General features: G+C 45.0%; 1 protein-coding gene across 3 annotated transcripts in view; it reads left to right on the top strand.

Annotated features, from left to right (window-relative positions):
• The first annotated feature begins 333 nt into the window (after positions 1–333).
• The window catches only part of RUNX1 (RUNX family transcription factor 1), a 152,934-nt gene continuing 138,344 nt past the window's right edge, over positions 334–14,923 (top strand). The window contains exons 1-2 of one of the 3 annotated variants that reach the window (XM_085242635.1): positions 334–487; positions 677–790. In XM_085242635.1, coding sequence (XP_085098761.1) covers positions 736–790 — 55 coding nt within the window. In that variant the 5' untranslated portion in view covers positions 334–487; positions 677–735. The remainder of the gene's footprint in view (positions 488–676; positions 791–14,923) is intronic. The other 2 variants (XM_085242631.1, XM_085242623.1) reach the window with 2 other exon arrangements.

The following is a 14,923-nucleotide window of genomic DNA, read 5'->3' as shown; positions in this document are numbered from 1 at the left end:
TTTGAATTACTATTGAATAAGCAGCAATGAAATCCCTATCAAAATAATCAGTAGTTCCAAAAACCACAAACAACAAAACAAGCAGCGTTGCACCAGCTCAGCACGCCCGCCTGCTGCACATGGGCCGGTGAGTCATTCTTCTTTTCCCTCCCTCAGCAACCTCCATGGCTGCCTCGCTCAGCCCCGGGGAGGGCAGGTGGAGTGGGTAGGGCATGACTTCAGAAAGTTAAAAAAAAAAAAAAAAAAAAAAAGAAAGAAAGTTGACATCACTCAGGTCATGTGACTCAAAGGGACCAATGGAGGCAGGTTATGGAAAGGGGAACAGTTAAATTTGTAATTTTGGTTGTGTGAAACACTTCTTTGGGCCTCATAAACAACCACAGAACCACAAGTTGGGTACAGAGGCAGTCACACAAGAGCGGGTCCGGGATATTGGTCAGCAGGCAGGGCAAATCGCTTTGACTGCAAACCACAGTTTCGTAGAGTGGTAAGCATCATCAACCACAACTGATCCGCTATTTTTTTTTTCTTTTTAAGAAACAATTTCAGAGTTCTTTTAGCAAAAGAACCTTATTATTTGCTTTGGGTTACTCAAGAGGCACTGGGATAAAGCAGAGTGATGGCTGGGCAGAGGGTGGTAACAATGACCGTTCTTTTCACTTTTTCACTTCCCAAGGTAGAAGAAATCATATATTCCTTCACTGTAAAGAGAAAGTGAGTTTTAAAGAGGAAACAATGGCTTCAAACAGCGTATTTGATTCACTTCCTTCTTACCAGCACTTCTTGAGAGGTAAGTGCCATTCATACTTTCTAAATATTCTTTTCGCTATCCCATACATAAGCAAATGCATGTCTGGAGAGAATTTGAGGACTTTCTTGTAGTACATGCTTTTTCCTACTTCAATTTTCTTCAAGGCGTTCTTGTTCAAGCTAGTATATGAGCTTGTAGGAATACCACCTTATTACTTATCATCCATTAAGGAGATTATAACATGGACTCATTTAAGCTGTTTAAACAGGCATCGCATGCTTGTGAATTTTCTCTTCATAAATCAAAGTCTGTTCGAGGAGCTCACATGAATTAAAGCAGATACAATAGCAGTAGCACAAGCCTCTTTTGATTCCTTTTGGCAGAATTATGACTTTTTGAGCCACTGCCGTGAAAAATGACAGCCAGCTGCATACGACACCCATTACAGGCTGCACCGCCGCGAGCGAGCAGCAGGCTCGTGCCGGCAGCCAGCAGAGCGTGATGCTGGCTCACTTACACTGTGCTGTCAGCCTGGGTGAAGGCACACTCGCTGGGGAGAAGCCGGGAAAGCTCAGAAACCTGCTTAAAGTTGGCTGCAACTCACACGGCTCTGGAGAAGCAATGTGGGTAAATTCAGGGTTTCTGTTGATGCCACGCAGGTCCCTGATGAGTGTGAATTATTGGCTGCAACCAATCCTAGAGAAATGAAGTAGTCCTGTAAGGGCTGGGGAGGGGATTGGAGTGCAGCCCCCCAGCAATCTGACTTGTTTCACTGTGACCGAGCATATTCAGAGGCTTGCTCAGTCATGGGTTATTCATTTGAGCGAGCCCGGGACTGGCACGAGAAACTTGTTCACTTTCTTGTAACTGCCTTCCCAAATAGCACATGATGCAGCTGAACTTTTCCCCTTCCATGCACACCCTCTGAGTATCCGAGCCCCTTCTGCAGTGCCGTGCCTGCCGGATGACAGCGTGCAGACGGTTCATCAAACTTGGCCAGCACGCCGCGATACAGCAGCGCTGTGTAGCTCTTTATAACTGCAGACTACAGCTTCCCGGCCTTGCCGCTGCTGTCAGCGTGAGTCACGCGTTATTCCTATTAATATGCGAGTTGGGAATGCGGAAGGCTCGCCCCTGCTGCTGTGTCACAGCAACTCTGTGAACCCTGAGCTGCTCCCACTGACCGCTGTGGGATGAGGGCAAGGTGCCAAAGCGCCCACCATCTCTCTTTGCTTTCTTTTCTTCTTTTTGTCCCCCTCCTGCGATGAAAGTTTTTCTGCGTCTCTCTTTCCTGGCGCCAGCGGGGAGCTGAACACAGTGAGCTGTGTGAGTCAGGCAGGCTCACAGCATCCTGGCTTGCAGCATCACCCAGCCTGCAAGGGGAGATGCCGGAGGCTTGGCAGGAGGCAGCTGGCTGCTCCCAGCACTCACCGTGCTAATGTTTTGCCAGCTCTGCTTCCAAGCAAAGGAAGCAATATTGTTAGAATAGCAAGAAGGATCTTCCTGCATTTTGTCAGCTTTTTTTGGTGTGGTTTTGTTGTTGTTGTTGTTGTTGTTTTTTAAGTCACCCAACTGTTTGCTGTTTAATCTGTAGTACAGGAAGACTTTTTGAGGAAATTCTGTCCTTCTGATAAAATAAAAAATAGCAAGCCTCATGGGGCAGCACTTGCAGCATGCCAGAATACAGCCAGCCTGTGGGATGGGCTGGGGACAGTTGAGGCTATCTTGATGGCAGGAGCCCCTTAAAGTGCAGGGGAGTGACTGCATGGAGACCAAGGGCTGATTCTTTCTTGTCTAGGTTTGCTAAGGCTGGTTAGTCCAGCCAGTGGATTACCTCAGTGCTTCACTATAGGCTTTATTATCTTTTTCAGTACTGCTTGCACTCTTATTGTTAATACTGCAGTAATTTGTACTCCTTCATGGACAAGGTCCCCATTATATTAGATACTTTAAGTTACAGATCCTGGTAGGTATCCAGCACAAGCGAGGTGAAACTGCAGCTGTTCAGTGCAGGAAGAGCTTGGGCAAGAGCGTTTTGGTTGGGTTATAAAGCAAATGCCTCATCATTGTGAAAGAATATTGCGTTTTAACATGGAAAGCTGCAACGTTCCTTTTTTGTTCCTGTCTTTGCTCAAATGAACTTCAGAAAATTTCAAAATTCTGGGGACAACAAGAGCAATGCTTGGGTCTCGGAGTAAGAAAAATAATCATCCCCAGGACAGATTGTTCTCAGCCATATTTCTCAACAGTGTTTACACAGACTGGCCATTAGAAATGTCCCAAACCATCTCTCCTTTTTTTCCCGCCAAAATTTATTACACTTTCGCCTTTAACTGAAATTATGAGGTAAAGGGAAAAGTGACTTGCATTCTGCCATGGATTTCACTTTATCAGCCCATGCAGTTCTCTGAGAAGGAAATCCATTACTTTTTTTTTAGCGTGGTGCTATGTGAAAATTGGGAAAAAAGAAAGGGAATGGGGAAGCAGAACAATTGTTCCAGCCCCTGTGAGCAATGATAGACGTAGAAAGCCTGACATATTAATTGAATGTGGTACACCACAAAGGATATGGCCCTCTTTCTATCACACCACACCAGGTCCTTGCTTCTGCCACTAGGTAAAGAAATGAGGATTGCACTGAAACCTCCAGTGATGTGCTCTGCATGCTGAACGCATTTACATGTTTACCAGCTCTGCTTTTAATGATGGCCTCATTTTCCTAATATCCTCTTTCAGTTTATGGCCTGGGCTGCATGATAGGAGTACAAAATGAGAGCCTTTTTATGGTTGTTTTGTTGTTCTAGTACAGCCCTCAATAAAACATCACTTGATCCCTTTCTCAAACCTGGGTTTGTATCAGCAAGGCTGCCATTTCAACTCGTACACAAGCATGGTTTGTAGGACGAGGACAGATTTGCTGGCTTTACTAGGGGCTGGGTATGATTTCGTGTGTATGGACTGGGTCACAGAAATGGTATCTTTTGGGTAGGAGGACCAAAACAAGACCCATTGGAGAGTCTTGTGTTAAAGAGTGCATGTTTCATTTCTAAAAGAGGCCTAGTTAATTACATGATACCACTAACCCCATAATGTCCTTGTTTTTCTTAGGGGCATTAGGCTGTTCTGTAAGGTTTCCTAACAATTTTGCCTGCAAAAGAAGACAGCATAATTAGTCCTTTTACAAAAACATTGGTTTTTTTTTGTTGTTGTTTTTTTATGGGGTTCTAAATATTATGAAGCATAATATTTTCCAGGAAGGCACTTTCCTCATTTTCCCTTTCGCTACGAGGTCTAATTATTTCAGTATGCAAAGAAGGTTGCTCCTGGTTTTGCCTTTGTAGTATTTTTTGTTGATTAATCAAGGCAGTGAAGCTCTGTGGTGCAACATTTTCTTGGTTTCTTATCAAATGGAAATAAATTCCAGCAGAGCACTTTTACAGCATGGAAAAACACACCACGTGTGCTTTATTCTTAGTTTTAACACTGTAGTGACCAACCATCGTGTGTCTCCTTGTTTGCACACGCTAAGTAAAAACATTGCAAGAAGCTCCTCCTGCTTGGAAGGGCTTCTGTGCCTGGTTCTGTGGACACTGGTATACAAGCGCATTGTTTCTCATTGCCCTTTAGTTGCTCTGACTTGTTCTGTGATAGGATTTATGAAGGTAGGTTGTTCACAAAGCCCCTAGCACTATATGTGAGTTAGGAAAATGAGCTATCCAGAAGCTCCCTGCTGTTCGGGTCTGGCTCTGCAGGTTCAACATCCTAGAGTTGGTGCTTATCTGCAGAGGGTGCTGGTGCATCCACTCTATGACGAGTGTTCCCAGTGTCAGCTTTTGTGTGGTCCTAGTGGGACATCAAGCACTGCAGAAAGACATCCTCTGCAAGTACAACTTGTGTCCCCAGATCTAGGTGTGTGACATTGGCAGAAGTAATCATGCTAGAACCAGCTCTGTGAAAAACAAGTTCTTCTGAGAGATGCACAGTACTCAGCAGCACCATGTGCTAGGAAAGGCTTTTTTTTTTCCCTCACCCAGGAAAAGAAATGGCTCTTTTAGCAACAGCATAGTCTAGGTTGTGACTGTGTAGAGAGAGAGCTTTCCCAATCCATTTGCAGACTGCTTGAACCGTTGCATAGAGTCAATTTGTGCCAGCATTATAAAATACTAACTCTGTCTTGTGAATGGGAAATTGAACTAAAGCTCATAAAAACCTCGGCTTACTGGAAGAAAAAACATGAATGTTGTCAGATTTACACAGCCTTCTCTGAGACTTTTTCACTCAAAACCTTTGAGAAGCACTGAGAGACCCAAACACAGGAATTCCTGTCAAGCATGTAGTGGGGTGAAGTACCTGACAGAGATGAATACATTGCTTCAGTAAGATCAAGAGATTTTATCTAAAGCCAAAATACTGAACTTTATGTTTAACCAATCACACTCAGCTTAGTGATGGACTGTGATGTCATTCTCAGCATGAACTCAGGATCAGAGTTGGCTTGCAGATACCTGGGATTGGCATGCCCAAATGTGACCTTTTTCCACCAATGGAAAAAAACTCACCCCACTGTGTGACCCCACTACACACAGCAGAACCCTGCTGGTCCCAGCAGCTGCACTCCTGGAGGGGCTGCCTGAGGTCTGGGCAGGATATTGGGACCAGGTCCTCTCATGTGGTTGTGGAGCACGGAAGTGAGATGCAGAGCAGGTTCAAGAGCAAAGGGAAATGCCTCTTGCTAGTGCTCTTAGAAGCTGCCAGCTATGGTGCCTCCTTAAGGGATAACATGAGGTTGCTCACCCCTGTGACAAGGTATGGAAATCCGTCTTCCTCCTACAAATGACAAGGGCTTGTACACTGAAAGCAGCCATGGCACATGCCCCACATAGCTAGTAAGACCTCTGTCAAATGCTTGTGCTAACAGGTGGGAAAGGTATGGCACCGTGCCTTGGGAGAGCTCAAGAAAGTTCGCACCAGGGATGTGATGCTGACATGTTCTGTACTTTTGCAGATTGCAGTGTGCAAATATGTCTTTACTCAGTTGTTGTTTTTGTTTGTTGGGGTTTTTTTCAAATTTTATTTATTTGGTTTGTTTGTTTGTTTTTGTTTGTTTGTTTGTTGTTTTGGTTTTTTTTCCTAAAACAACTGTAGCAGCCAGCTCACCTGTTCCTATTCCTTTCTCTATGCTCTGTCAATGGAGCAATGTAGGGTAGATTTTTTTTTTAATGGTGGATGATTACAGCCTAGAACTCATTGTCATGCGATGCCATTAAAAACAAGAGTTTATTGGGATCCATGAATCAGCTATAATCCATAATCTTAAAAACAGATAACAGTTTCTTGAGATGTACCATCCAGGTAAACAGTTAATCTCTGCCTTCATCTCTCACTGCCATATTTCAGAGCACAAACCATTCTCTGCTAAAGCTCGGAGAGAAAGCTTCGCATGTAAGCTGGTCTGTCATCTGCAAAATGAATTGTGGCTTCCTCCAAAACATCTGGTACTGGCTGAGGGGAGAGACAGGCCACAGGCAAGGTGACTCACTGGTCTGAGAGAGGGATAAGAAAATATTACAGTACCTTTGTTACCTCCTCTGTCATCTTAAGAGAATGGATAATATATGAATAAACTTGAGTCAGCTTCCCAAATAATAGAAGAGCAGTCTGGATATCTCCTCAACGAAGCGTATTGATGAACTGGGCTGGGTGACCACTGAAGTTTAAATCAGCGGAGCACCTATAAAGGTCTGCAGTAACTTGGTGAAGTCCATGAAAGCACTGACATATTCACAGTGACACTGCCTGCAGGGCATATTATTCTTGCTGCCAGTGGAAACAAGGCTAGAAATTAAAAACATGGATTGACAATGTAATCAATTTTCAATTTTCTTCCTCTTAGATCCCAGCAGACGGTAAGGCATTAGTGACCAAGATACACCTTAGTCTGAAATGCTGAATTGTCTGTAAAGATGTGTCCAGACAATTTAAACTAGGGAAGAAAAGAAAGGGCATAGAAGACCTGGCTGGGAAAGCAGAGCAGCAGAGAGAGCCAGTAGGAGCTACCTGGTAGTGTTTCCAATTCATCCTTAATGCTGTCCGCAGGGCTCACCACTTCTGCTTGCAAGTGAAACTCTGTGAAATTGGGTAGTTTCACTTCACAAAGATCTGTGAGAACATTTTCTCCGCCTTTGATCTGTCTTGGCTTTTCAGCCTGCGCTTTTTGTTTTGAGTTTCTGATTCCAGTGAACCCAAAAGCAGCCTGAATCAGGGGCTAGGGGCTTTTTCTTTTGCCTTCTGAGTATTTGCTCTTGCAGAGTGCTTTCTGTTGGCTGGTTTCACGCTGAAGCTGTGATACTGAGACGTGCTAAGAAGCTGCCCTTTGGTAGAGTTTTGGCTGCCAGTTGAAAATCTCAACTCTCATACAAATCTTTTCCATCAGTGCAGCATGAGGGAACTCACAACCTGACAGTTTGGATGTGATTTGCTATAAACATTTCACTCAGCTGTACTAAGGGAAAATCTTGCAATCCTTGTCAAGCCAGTGCTATCGGGAGGCACTGGAATGCCTGTGAAATGCCTTTTTTTGCATTCAGACAAGAAAGAAGCCCATTTGTGAAATATTTGAATATTGGGGGTAAAGGACCACAGATGAGCATCCATATCCCTTCTGGCAAAAGTCTTGCACTTCCCCAGTCCTGCATGCAGCTCTCATAAGTGCCTTTTCAAGCTGGCTTTGTGGCATTTACCTGCATCATGCCAAGCGGGAATATCCCAGGGCGTATACAGAAGCCTTGAACAAGCACTGAGGGATGCAGAGCTCAGTCACCACTGTTGAAGCACCCTGCATTGTTCTCACCTTCAGCAAATGCATGTACTGTGTGCAAGCTGAGCAGCTGGAACAGGGCATCACAGGCTGCACAGGGGACAGATGAGCCTCCTTGCCTATCAGCACTTGACTCTCTTTATGTACATGCTGTGGTACCAAAAGGTAGTGGAAGGCAGTCTGGCACAGCGAGATGAAAGCTTCCCTCCATCTCATGCGGTGACACCGGTAGATGCAAGTCGCTGCCAGCAAACCCTCGGATGTGTAAGTGTGTTCAGTGCTGGTGTGCGGGGGTGGCAGGTGCACCTCCAATTGTCACTACTGTTATTAGCCACGTGGAGAGGTTCAAGGCAGCACCGCTTTACTCCCACTTGCCTGCAGCTGCGCTTCCACCCGTCTCCATACGCATGGCCAGAAGCAAAAAGCGGTGCTTGGGATAGCATCCTGCTTCCTCCCAATGGCAGTGGCAGTGACAAAATGGCCACCAGTTGTGAAGGGCTGGGTCTGTCCTCCCAAGAGCAAAGACTAATATAAGAATGAAGTCATGAATAAGACAGGAGGTGAACTCTGAATGCCATTGCTGACCTAGGGGCTAAATTAAACATTGCTTTGAGGTGCAGGTGTAATTTATGAGACTCCACTTAGCAGAACTGTGACTACAGAAATTTTTTGTCTCTTTTACCTTGGAAATATTGGTGTGTAACAATGGTTTATGGCCTATTATGTGTGGCTGTGGAAGGAACTTTGTGTCAGCTGGAAGCCTTTTTCTGGTTGGTGGCTGTTGGTTTGCACATAGCATGTATGGCAGGGGTGTAAGAATGGATAGGCGGTGCATTCCCTCTTGAAGTAAGGAGAGCCTCTGAAAGAAGCACTCTAGTGGGACAGGACTTACACGTGTAACCACAGCTTGGGAAAGCAACTCTGAAAATCCTTTTTCCATAGGAGGCAGTGAGGAGGAGGTCTCACCTATGTGGTCAGTCAGCCTCCATGGCTGCTGACCATTTGTTAGCATTGCACATCATTTTTTGCTGGTACAAGTGCGTGTACTTCACCCAGTTAGTAGGAAGTACAATTTATTTTACAACACAGTTACTAGATAATATCAGATTTCTGTAAAATGCTTCTGTTTTTCAGGACCTATGTGTAAATGAGCTCAGGGTTTTGCATGGGCTGGGTGTAACAGAATTCATGGCTAGAAGGTACATCCAAGTTAAGACTTTGTTAACCTCATTTGCATGGGGGTCAGTGAGTGAATCAGTTGTTGCAATGCAGGGTAGTTTAATTGCTTTTCTATGTTCTGCACATTCTGCACATGCACCACACACTTTGCAAAGAAATTCATTGGTACTTTGTCCATCTCTGTGGAGGTCATGCTGTATCGTGTGGGGTCCTCCAACAAGCTGTTAGCATCTGCAGGTGGACCACAAGACTCAGGTCTTCCATTCAAACACAAGATTATTCTGCCTGTACTTGCCTGCGCTGGATAAAAATGGTTTGCTTTCCTCAATGAAATGTGCTATTTTGACTGCACTGTGTTGCGCTGTTGTGGAACCTAAGGAATTACTTGCTTGGATGAAAGGAAAAAATGATAGAGTAAACCTCTTAAGCTTCGAAGTGCTGAAATAAACCACTGACGTTTTATTGTAACAGTCAGAACTTTTATTGCTGTGTTTTATTTTAATAGGGATTGCAAAAGAAAAGGTCATTTTTTTTACAGTTTCCTACACAGTCCAAACAATTTCAAGTACTACTTTTGAAGGGTGGTATTATTTGTACTGATATTTTCAAGTCCATCTGTTTTACACTATGCAACAGCAAAGCTCCAGTAGTCCTGAAGTGCTCCTTTCTGTAATGCATAGAAATAAACTTTGCCAGCATTAACACTTTTATACCAATCTAAGTCTCTTTCCATTTGGAATAGCGCCCTGCTATAACCAGACCTGTACCAACATAAAGCAGGATTTGTGGCTCCCCTGTGGGTTGAAGTTATGTCAGCAGACAGGCACCTATATGAATAAGGGTGACTTAGGTTCATGTTTTAATGGGAAAAGTAAAGAATGCCGGTAAACAGTTTTTAAGCACCAATTTCATCCTAAGTTTGTGAATTATTCTCTTCCCATCAGACAATTTCTCACTGAGCCTTTGCTTATTTCTCCAGCAAGTCTTTCTCAGCCCTGTTAATGACCAGTCCCTTATATCCCAAATGCCTTACAGGAGTAACACTGCTTCTGATGGGACAGCCAAGACAACTAAGTGAGTTTCTTTTCTTAGTTCCTTTCTGCCTTGAAACCTTAGCACGTTCAGATCTAAGCCCTTCTTTTTGCAAGGCCTTGCTGGATTTTTTTTTCCTGTGGCATTAAAGAATGCCTTATTTGAAAACTGCTGTTCAAAGAGGGATTGAAATCAGATTTAGGAAAATAACTTATATAAAAGTATTAGCTGTCCTATTTTAGGAGATAATTGGCTGTAGCATAGTTTCCCTCTCTTATTTCTTCCTGGTGAGAAAACAACCTACCTTGTCATTGAGGTTTTTATAAAATGCTGCTGTTTGCAACATTCACCATGAGCACATTAACCCAAACATTTCTAGTGCATGACTTACTTTGCTAACTCTGCTCCTAGCCTTCCTTTTGGCATACAGACACCAAAATGTCTTCAGTTATCACAAAACGGAGGAGGAAAAAAAGTTGGATCATGTATTTGATTGCCAAGGAGTATAGATACAAAAAAAAAGAAAAAAAAAAAAGAAAACTAAAAACCATAGCAAACACTGAACAGAAGCCAGCACAGAAGAAAGGGTGAGAAAGTCAGAATGGAGAAAAAATGGGTTGATGGGGCTTATGGTTGGACTTGATGATCTCATGGTCTTTTCCATCCTTAATGATTCTGTGATTCTAAGGAGGGGAAGAAGTATTTTATTGTGCAGTAGAATCCCTTGTATCAGCAGAGCTTCTCCCCAGCAAACCTCTGGGTTTTAGGGCTATTTCCACTGGGAATTGCAAGCAGTCGTAACTGGTGTGATTTTAGGGGATCGGTGGATGACAGAGCTCACAGCCCCAGCTGCTGACATCTGAGCCCCAGGTGCTGAGCTGCCTCTACTAGCCAGCCCCAAAATGAATAATGCACTATCAGTCACTCCCACAGCTTGTGCTCCAAGAACAATCCACTGGCATTTGTTCATTTTTTAAGAAGCAGAATGTTTGAACTAAGTCTCCCATTGTTCATACCTCTACCCTACCTGCTTATTAAATCATCAACCTTTTCTTCCCTGGTAGCTTCCCATGTTGGTTAGAACTAGATGGATACAGGTGGCCAGAAGCCAGCCTGCTCTGTCTCACACACCTGCTACCGGCCCCCTTTGATCAGTCCTTCCCACAGATTCAGGACAGAAAGGGACAGAGGAGCTGGCTGCTTTTGGTTGCTGCTGTGCAAACACTGCTGCTGAGGATAGTCCTGGGACAACAAATTGTGTATTTCACAGAATCACAGAATCACAGAATGGCCAGGGTTGGAAGGGACCTCAAGAATCATGAATCTCCAACCCCCCGCTGCATGCAGGGCCACCAACCTCCCCATTTCATACTAGACCAGGCTGCCCAGGGCCCCATCCAACCTGGCCTTGAACACCTCCAGGGATGGGGCATCCACAACTTCTCTGGGCAGCTTGTTCCAGTTTGCATAGTGAATATATATAAAAATTTCTGGATTTTCTTCTGAAATCTCAAATTTAGTTTGTTGCACCAGGCGCATATGGGATCGCTGGGTTTGTGTTTCAGTGTGTTCTTGCCTCTTTGTCTCATACCAAGCTCTTCCAGACGGCCTCTGTATGTGATTTAGCCTACAGGTTTCATTTAAATAATGCCACAAAATCAGTGCAAAGCTGGAAGGTGGGTTTGGGGCATGAAAGCAAGAAGAAATGTGGGAAGAAGTATTTCTAGAGTAGTCTCAGAGCCTTTTACATTTTCATGTTCAGCTGATACTAATAAATATGAAACTTGGTAGGCAGCTTGTGCCAGGATTCTGATACACTATGGACACTATGGTGGATAAACAGCAATGAGAATGTTAAGTTAAAAGGCTTGTTCAAGTACTTACATACCCGTGGGATTTCTTTTTCTATCTTTCTTCTCTTTCTTTTGTCTTACTTCAGCGTCACCTTTCAGTGAGCCTTACAAGAAGTACGTAGACCATTAATCATGTTGGCTTGCATTCTGCAGGAGACATCAGTGCCCCCAGACAGAAAGCCCTTGTGACATCAGTAGCTGCTTTCTGTGCGAATATTCATGTTGGACCTCTTGTCACTGTGCCTCACCCCATTTGACTTCAGGCTGCTAGTATGGGCCTTCTGAAGTGTTGTTACTTGGGAGATAACTTGAATTGGAGCGTACTGAGGCTGCCTCCAGCCAGAGCAGATGCTAATGATGTGATCAGTGACATCATTAATGTTCTTACATGCTGCTAATGAATTGCTGAGGCAGTACTTAGGATAAAGATGGATAGAGATCTGCCTCAAACTGCACAGGTAACTCTGCTGTGTGTGTTAACTCTATTAAATCCAAATGCTCTCATCAGGTTGTTCGTGTTCTCCATAATCAGGTTGTGGAAAATGTCTCATAATTTGTTGTGTTCTGTCAAGTAAAGTCTCGTTTGTTGCATTTAAGAAGACAAGACATGCCGTCCTAGGCAGAGCTGGTGATTGGTTTCCTATAGACGTGGGTCTTGTGGCCATGCTTTTGACACCTGGTAAGGCTTTAATCTGATCCATGGTTTTTCTCTTCTTGAGGAATCTCCAAAATCTCTCTTGGATGAGTGCTTGGGATCTGGGAACACCAACCTTCGCTACTGCTATGTTTCAGGAAAGCTGTAGGAACTTAAGGTCACTTCTGCTGTATGGAATTTAGTTGAAGTTGGCCCACAGCCAGAAAAGTTAGCGGAAGCACAGAAGGAGTGGGAGCTATCACATAAGCTCTGTCTCCACAGAAAAGCAGGCTGATAAAAGCTTTGCAGTTCCGTTTGACATACACTGGGCCAAAGCGATATACAGGCAGTAATCAAATACAGTCGTCTTCAGAAACTGCTTAAACAGCTCTGGGAAGAGCACGATCCTCATTTTTATGGATGAAGAACCATGAAAAGTGATCATATCAGAAGTCGGGGGAGAGAAGTGGAAGCAGAACCTCTTTTTTTTTTTTGTCTTACAGTTCTGAGCCAGACTGCACAACATGATCTCCTGTTCACTTGGAATTGTAAATTTGGCTAGGCAGATGTTTTTGTCAGAAAGATGCCTTAGCATTGTGCTCATTCTCTCAGGGCACAGTTACCGTACGTCTCTAGCCACAACTGGGCCATCCAGCTCAAATAGCAAACCATGAAGAAAATCCAGGAAAAAAAGTTTCCGATGACTTTTTGAGCAGCAGGCTAACTTGAACGTGTTATGAGCTGTTTGTGGGCAACTCGGGAACAGAAAAAGAAATAAGATTAGCTGGGAAACTGTTTGTGACACAACGTTTCTTCAGCTCATCAGAATCTCAACTCCAGGAAAAGCAGTGGGTTCAGGGTTTCTCCATCCTGGCTTAGCACCATCCTGGCAGTTAGTGGTGCTCAGTGTCTCCTGCTCCTGCAGAGCAGGGAGGGCAGAAGCAGAGCACAGCTCAGCCTGGCCACCCCAGTTGGAGACTGCACTGCCTGGAGCCTGCCCAGGAATCTCCAGGCATGCAGCAAAGCTGGAGGTTGCTGTCCTGGGAGATGTGTGGAGAAATGATTCTTCAGTAAGTCTGTGCTGCTGTTGGTGTGGGCTCCAGCTCTGCTGCCAGAGGCTCACCTTCGGCCAAGCAATTACCAGAACAGAGAGGGTTTTGCTTTTCCTGCATCTAACTTCTGTCCAGTGTTGGTCTCTTCACTACAAGAAAGACAATGAGGCCCTGGAGCATGTCCAGAGGACAACGAAGCTGTGATGGGTCCAAAGCGCAAGTCTGATGGGAAGCGGCTAAAGGAACTAGATTTGCTCGGTGTGGAGAAGAGGAGGCTCAGGGAATACCTTATCACGCTTTACAACCACCTGAAAGGAGATTGTTGTTCCTCTGCATCTCCATCTAAATGGTTATGTCCCGATCCCATGATCCTGACTGTGGGGACACGGCACAGCAAAGATACTGCACTATCCCCCTCCCTGCAGCCACGACACAATGGGAGATGGGCTGGGAGGAGGCAAGAAGCTTGGATGTGCTGAAACATTTCATAAGCATTACTGTAATAACTGCTTTTTGGTGAAATAATACAAAAGTGAACAAGATGGAAGCTCAGGCTTCCCTCTCCAATGCAGCCAAGCCCACACCACCTGCCTCTTGTTTTGCCATTAGCAGGAGCTGTGGGAAGGAGATAGCTCTGTGCTCTCCCCCTGCCCTACTGGGGTGCACCTGAGTCCTCCCCCCGGGGACAGCACGGGGCTGCCCCTCGCCTCGAAGCACGGGGAAGCTGCCAGGCTAAATGGAGGCATCCTGTTTGTCGGAAAACAAGCGACGGTTGCATGAGGGTTGCGAGAGCGAGCAAACCGCAGCCCCTGCGCGGGGCTGATAACAGCCTGTGCTGCGCTTGCAGCAGTTCCGTCCCTGCTTGGGGGGCGGGGGACACACACACAAAAAAAAAAGCCCGAGTGTCACTGCCGCTTTCCTGTTTCGCGCTTTTTGGCTCTGCTGTTTCTTTGCTGTTCAATTCTGTCACTTTTTTTTTTTTTTTCAGTTTCTTGCTTGTTTTTCCCCTCTCTCTGCATAGCTCAAGGGGCTGCTCCATCTGAGGGATCAGGCGGCTCTCCTCAGGCTGTTGTTGAGGAGCACAGACCTGCACCAGCTCTGCGTGCACAGGAGGCTGTGGTTTGCGTGCAGCACCTTGGCCCTGACGCTGTGCATGCGTGTGGACGTGACGCTGCTCATGCCTGCACGATCCCATGGTCCTGCTGTAAGGCTGTCAGCCGGTTGCATGAGCTGCAGTGGTGCAAGCTCATGGGTGCATAGGTTGCAAAGGTGCTGGATGTGAGCTGTCCTGCTGCAGGGAGCTGAGGCGTTCCCTGGCCTAAGGTACTCTCAGATTCAGGATGTCTCTACTCAAGGATCACCCACATGCTAACATAAATCAATTTCACTTCTTTATCCCTGATCACAATGCTCAGTTCAACAGAAAAGGGGGTTTCTTTTTGTAACCAGGATTGTACTTGTCTTGAGTATTGCATAAAGTTCATGAGTATTATCAGAGTGCTCTTTGTTCCAAAAGATATCTAGGGACATGCTTCTTTACTACTGCTGGACCAGCATTCTTATCAACATCAGTCACGTAATTCCCACAACTTATTCTTTTTAATT

The sequence above is a fragment of the Meleagris gallopavo genome, chromosome 1 (assembly GCF_905368555.1).
Source record: "Meleagris gallopavo chromosome 1, MGAL_WU_HG_1.1, whole genome shotgun sequence".
NCBI classification, from domain to species: Eukaryota; Metazoa; Chordata; class Aves; order Galliformes; family Phasianidae; genus Meleagris; species Meleagris gallopavo.
This window is presented reverse-complemented; position numbering and strand designations above follow the sequence as displayed.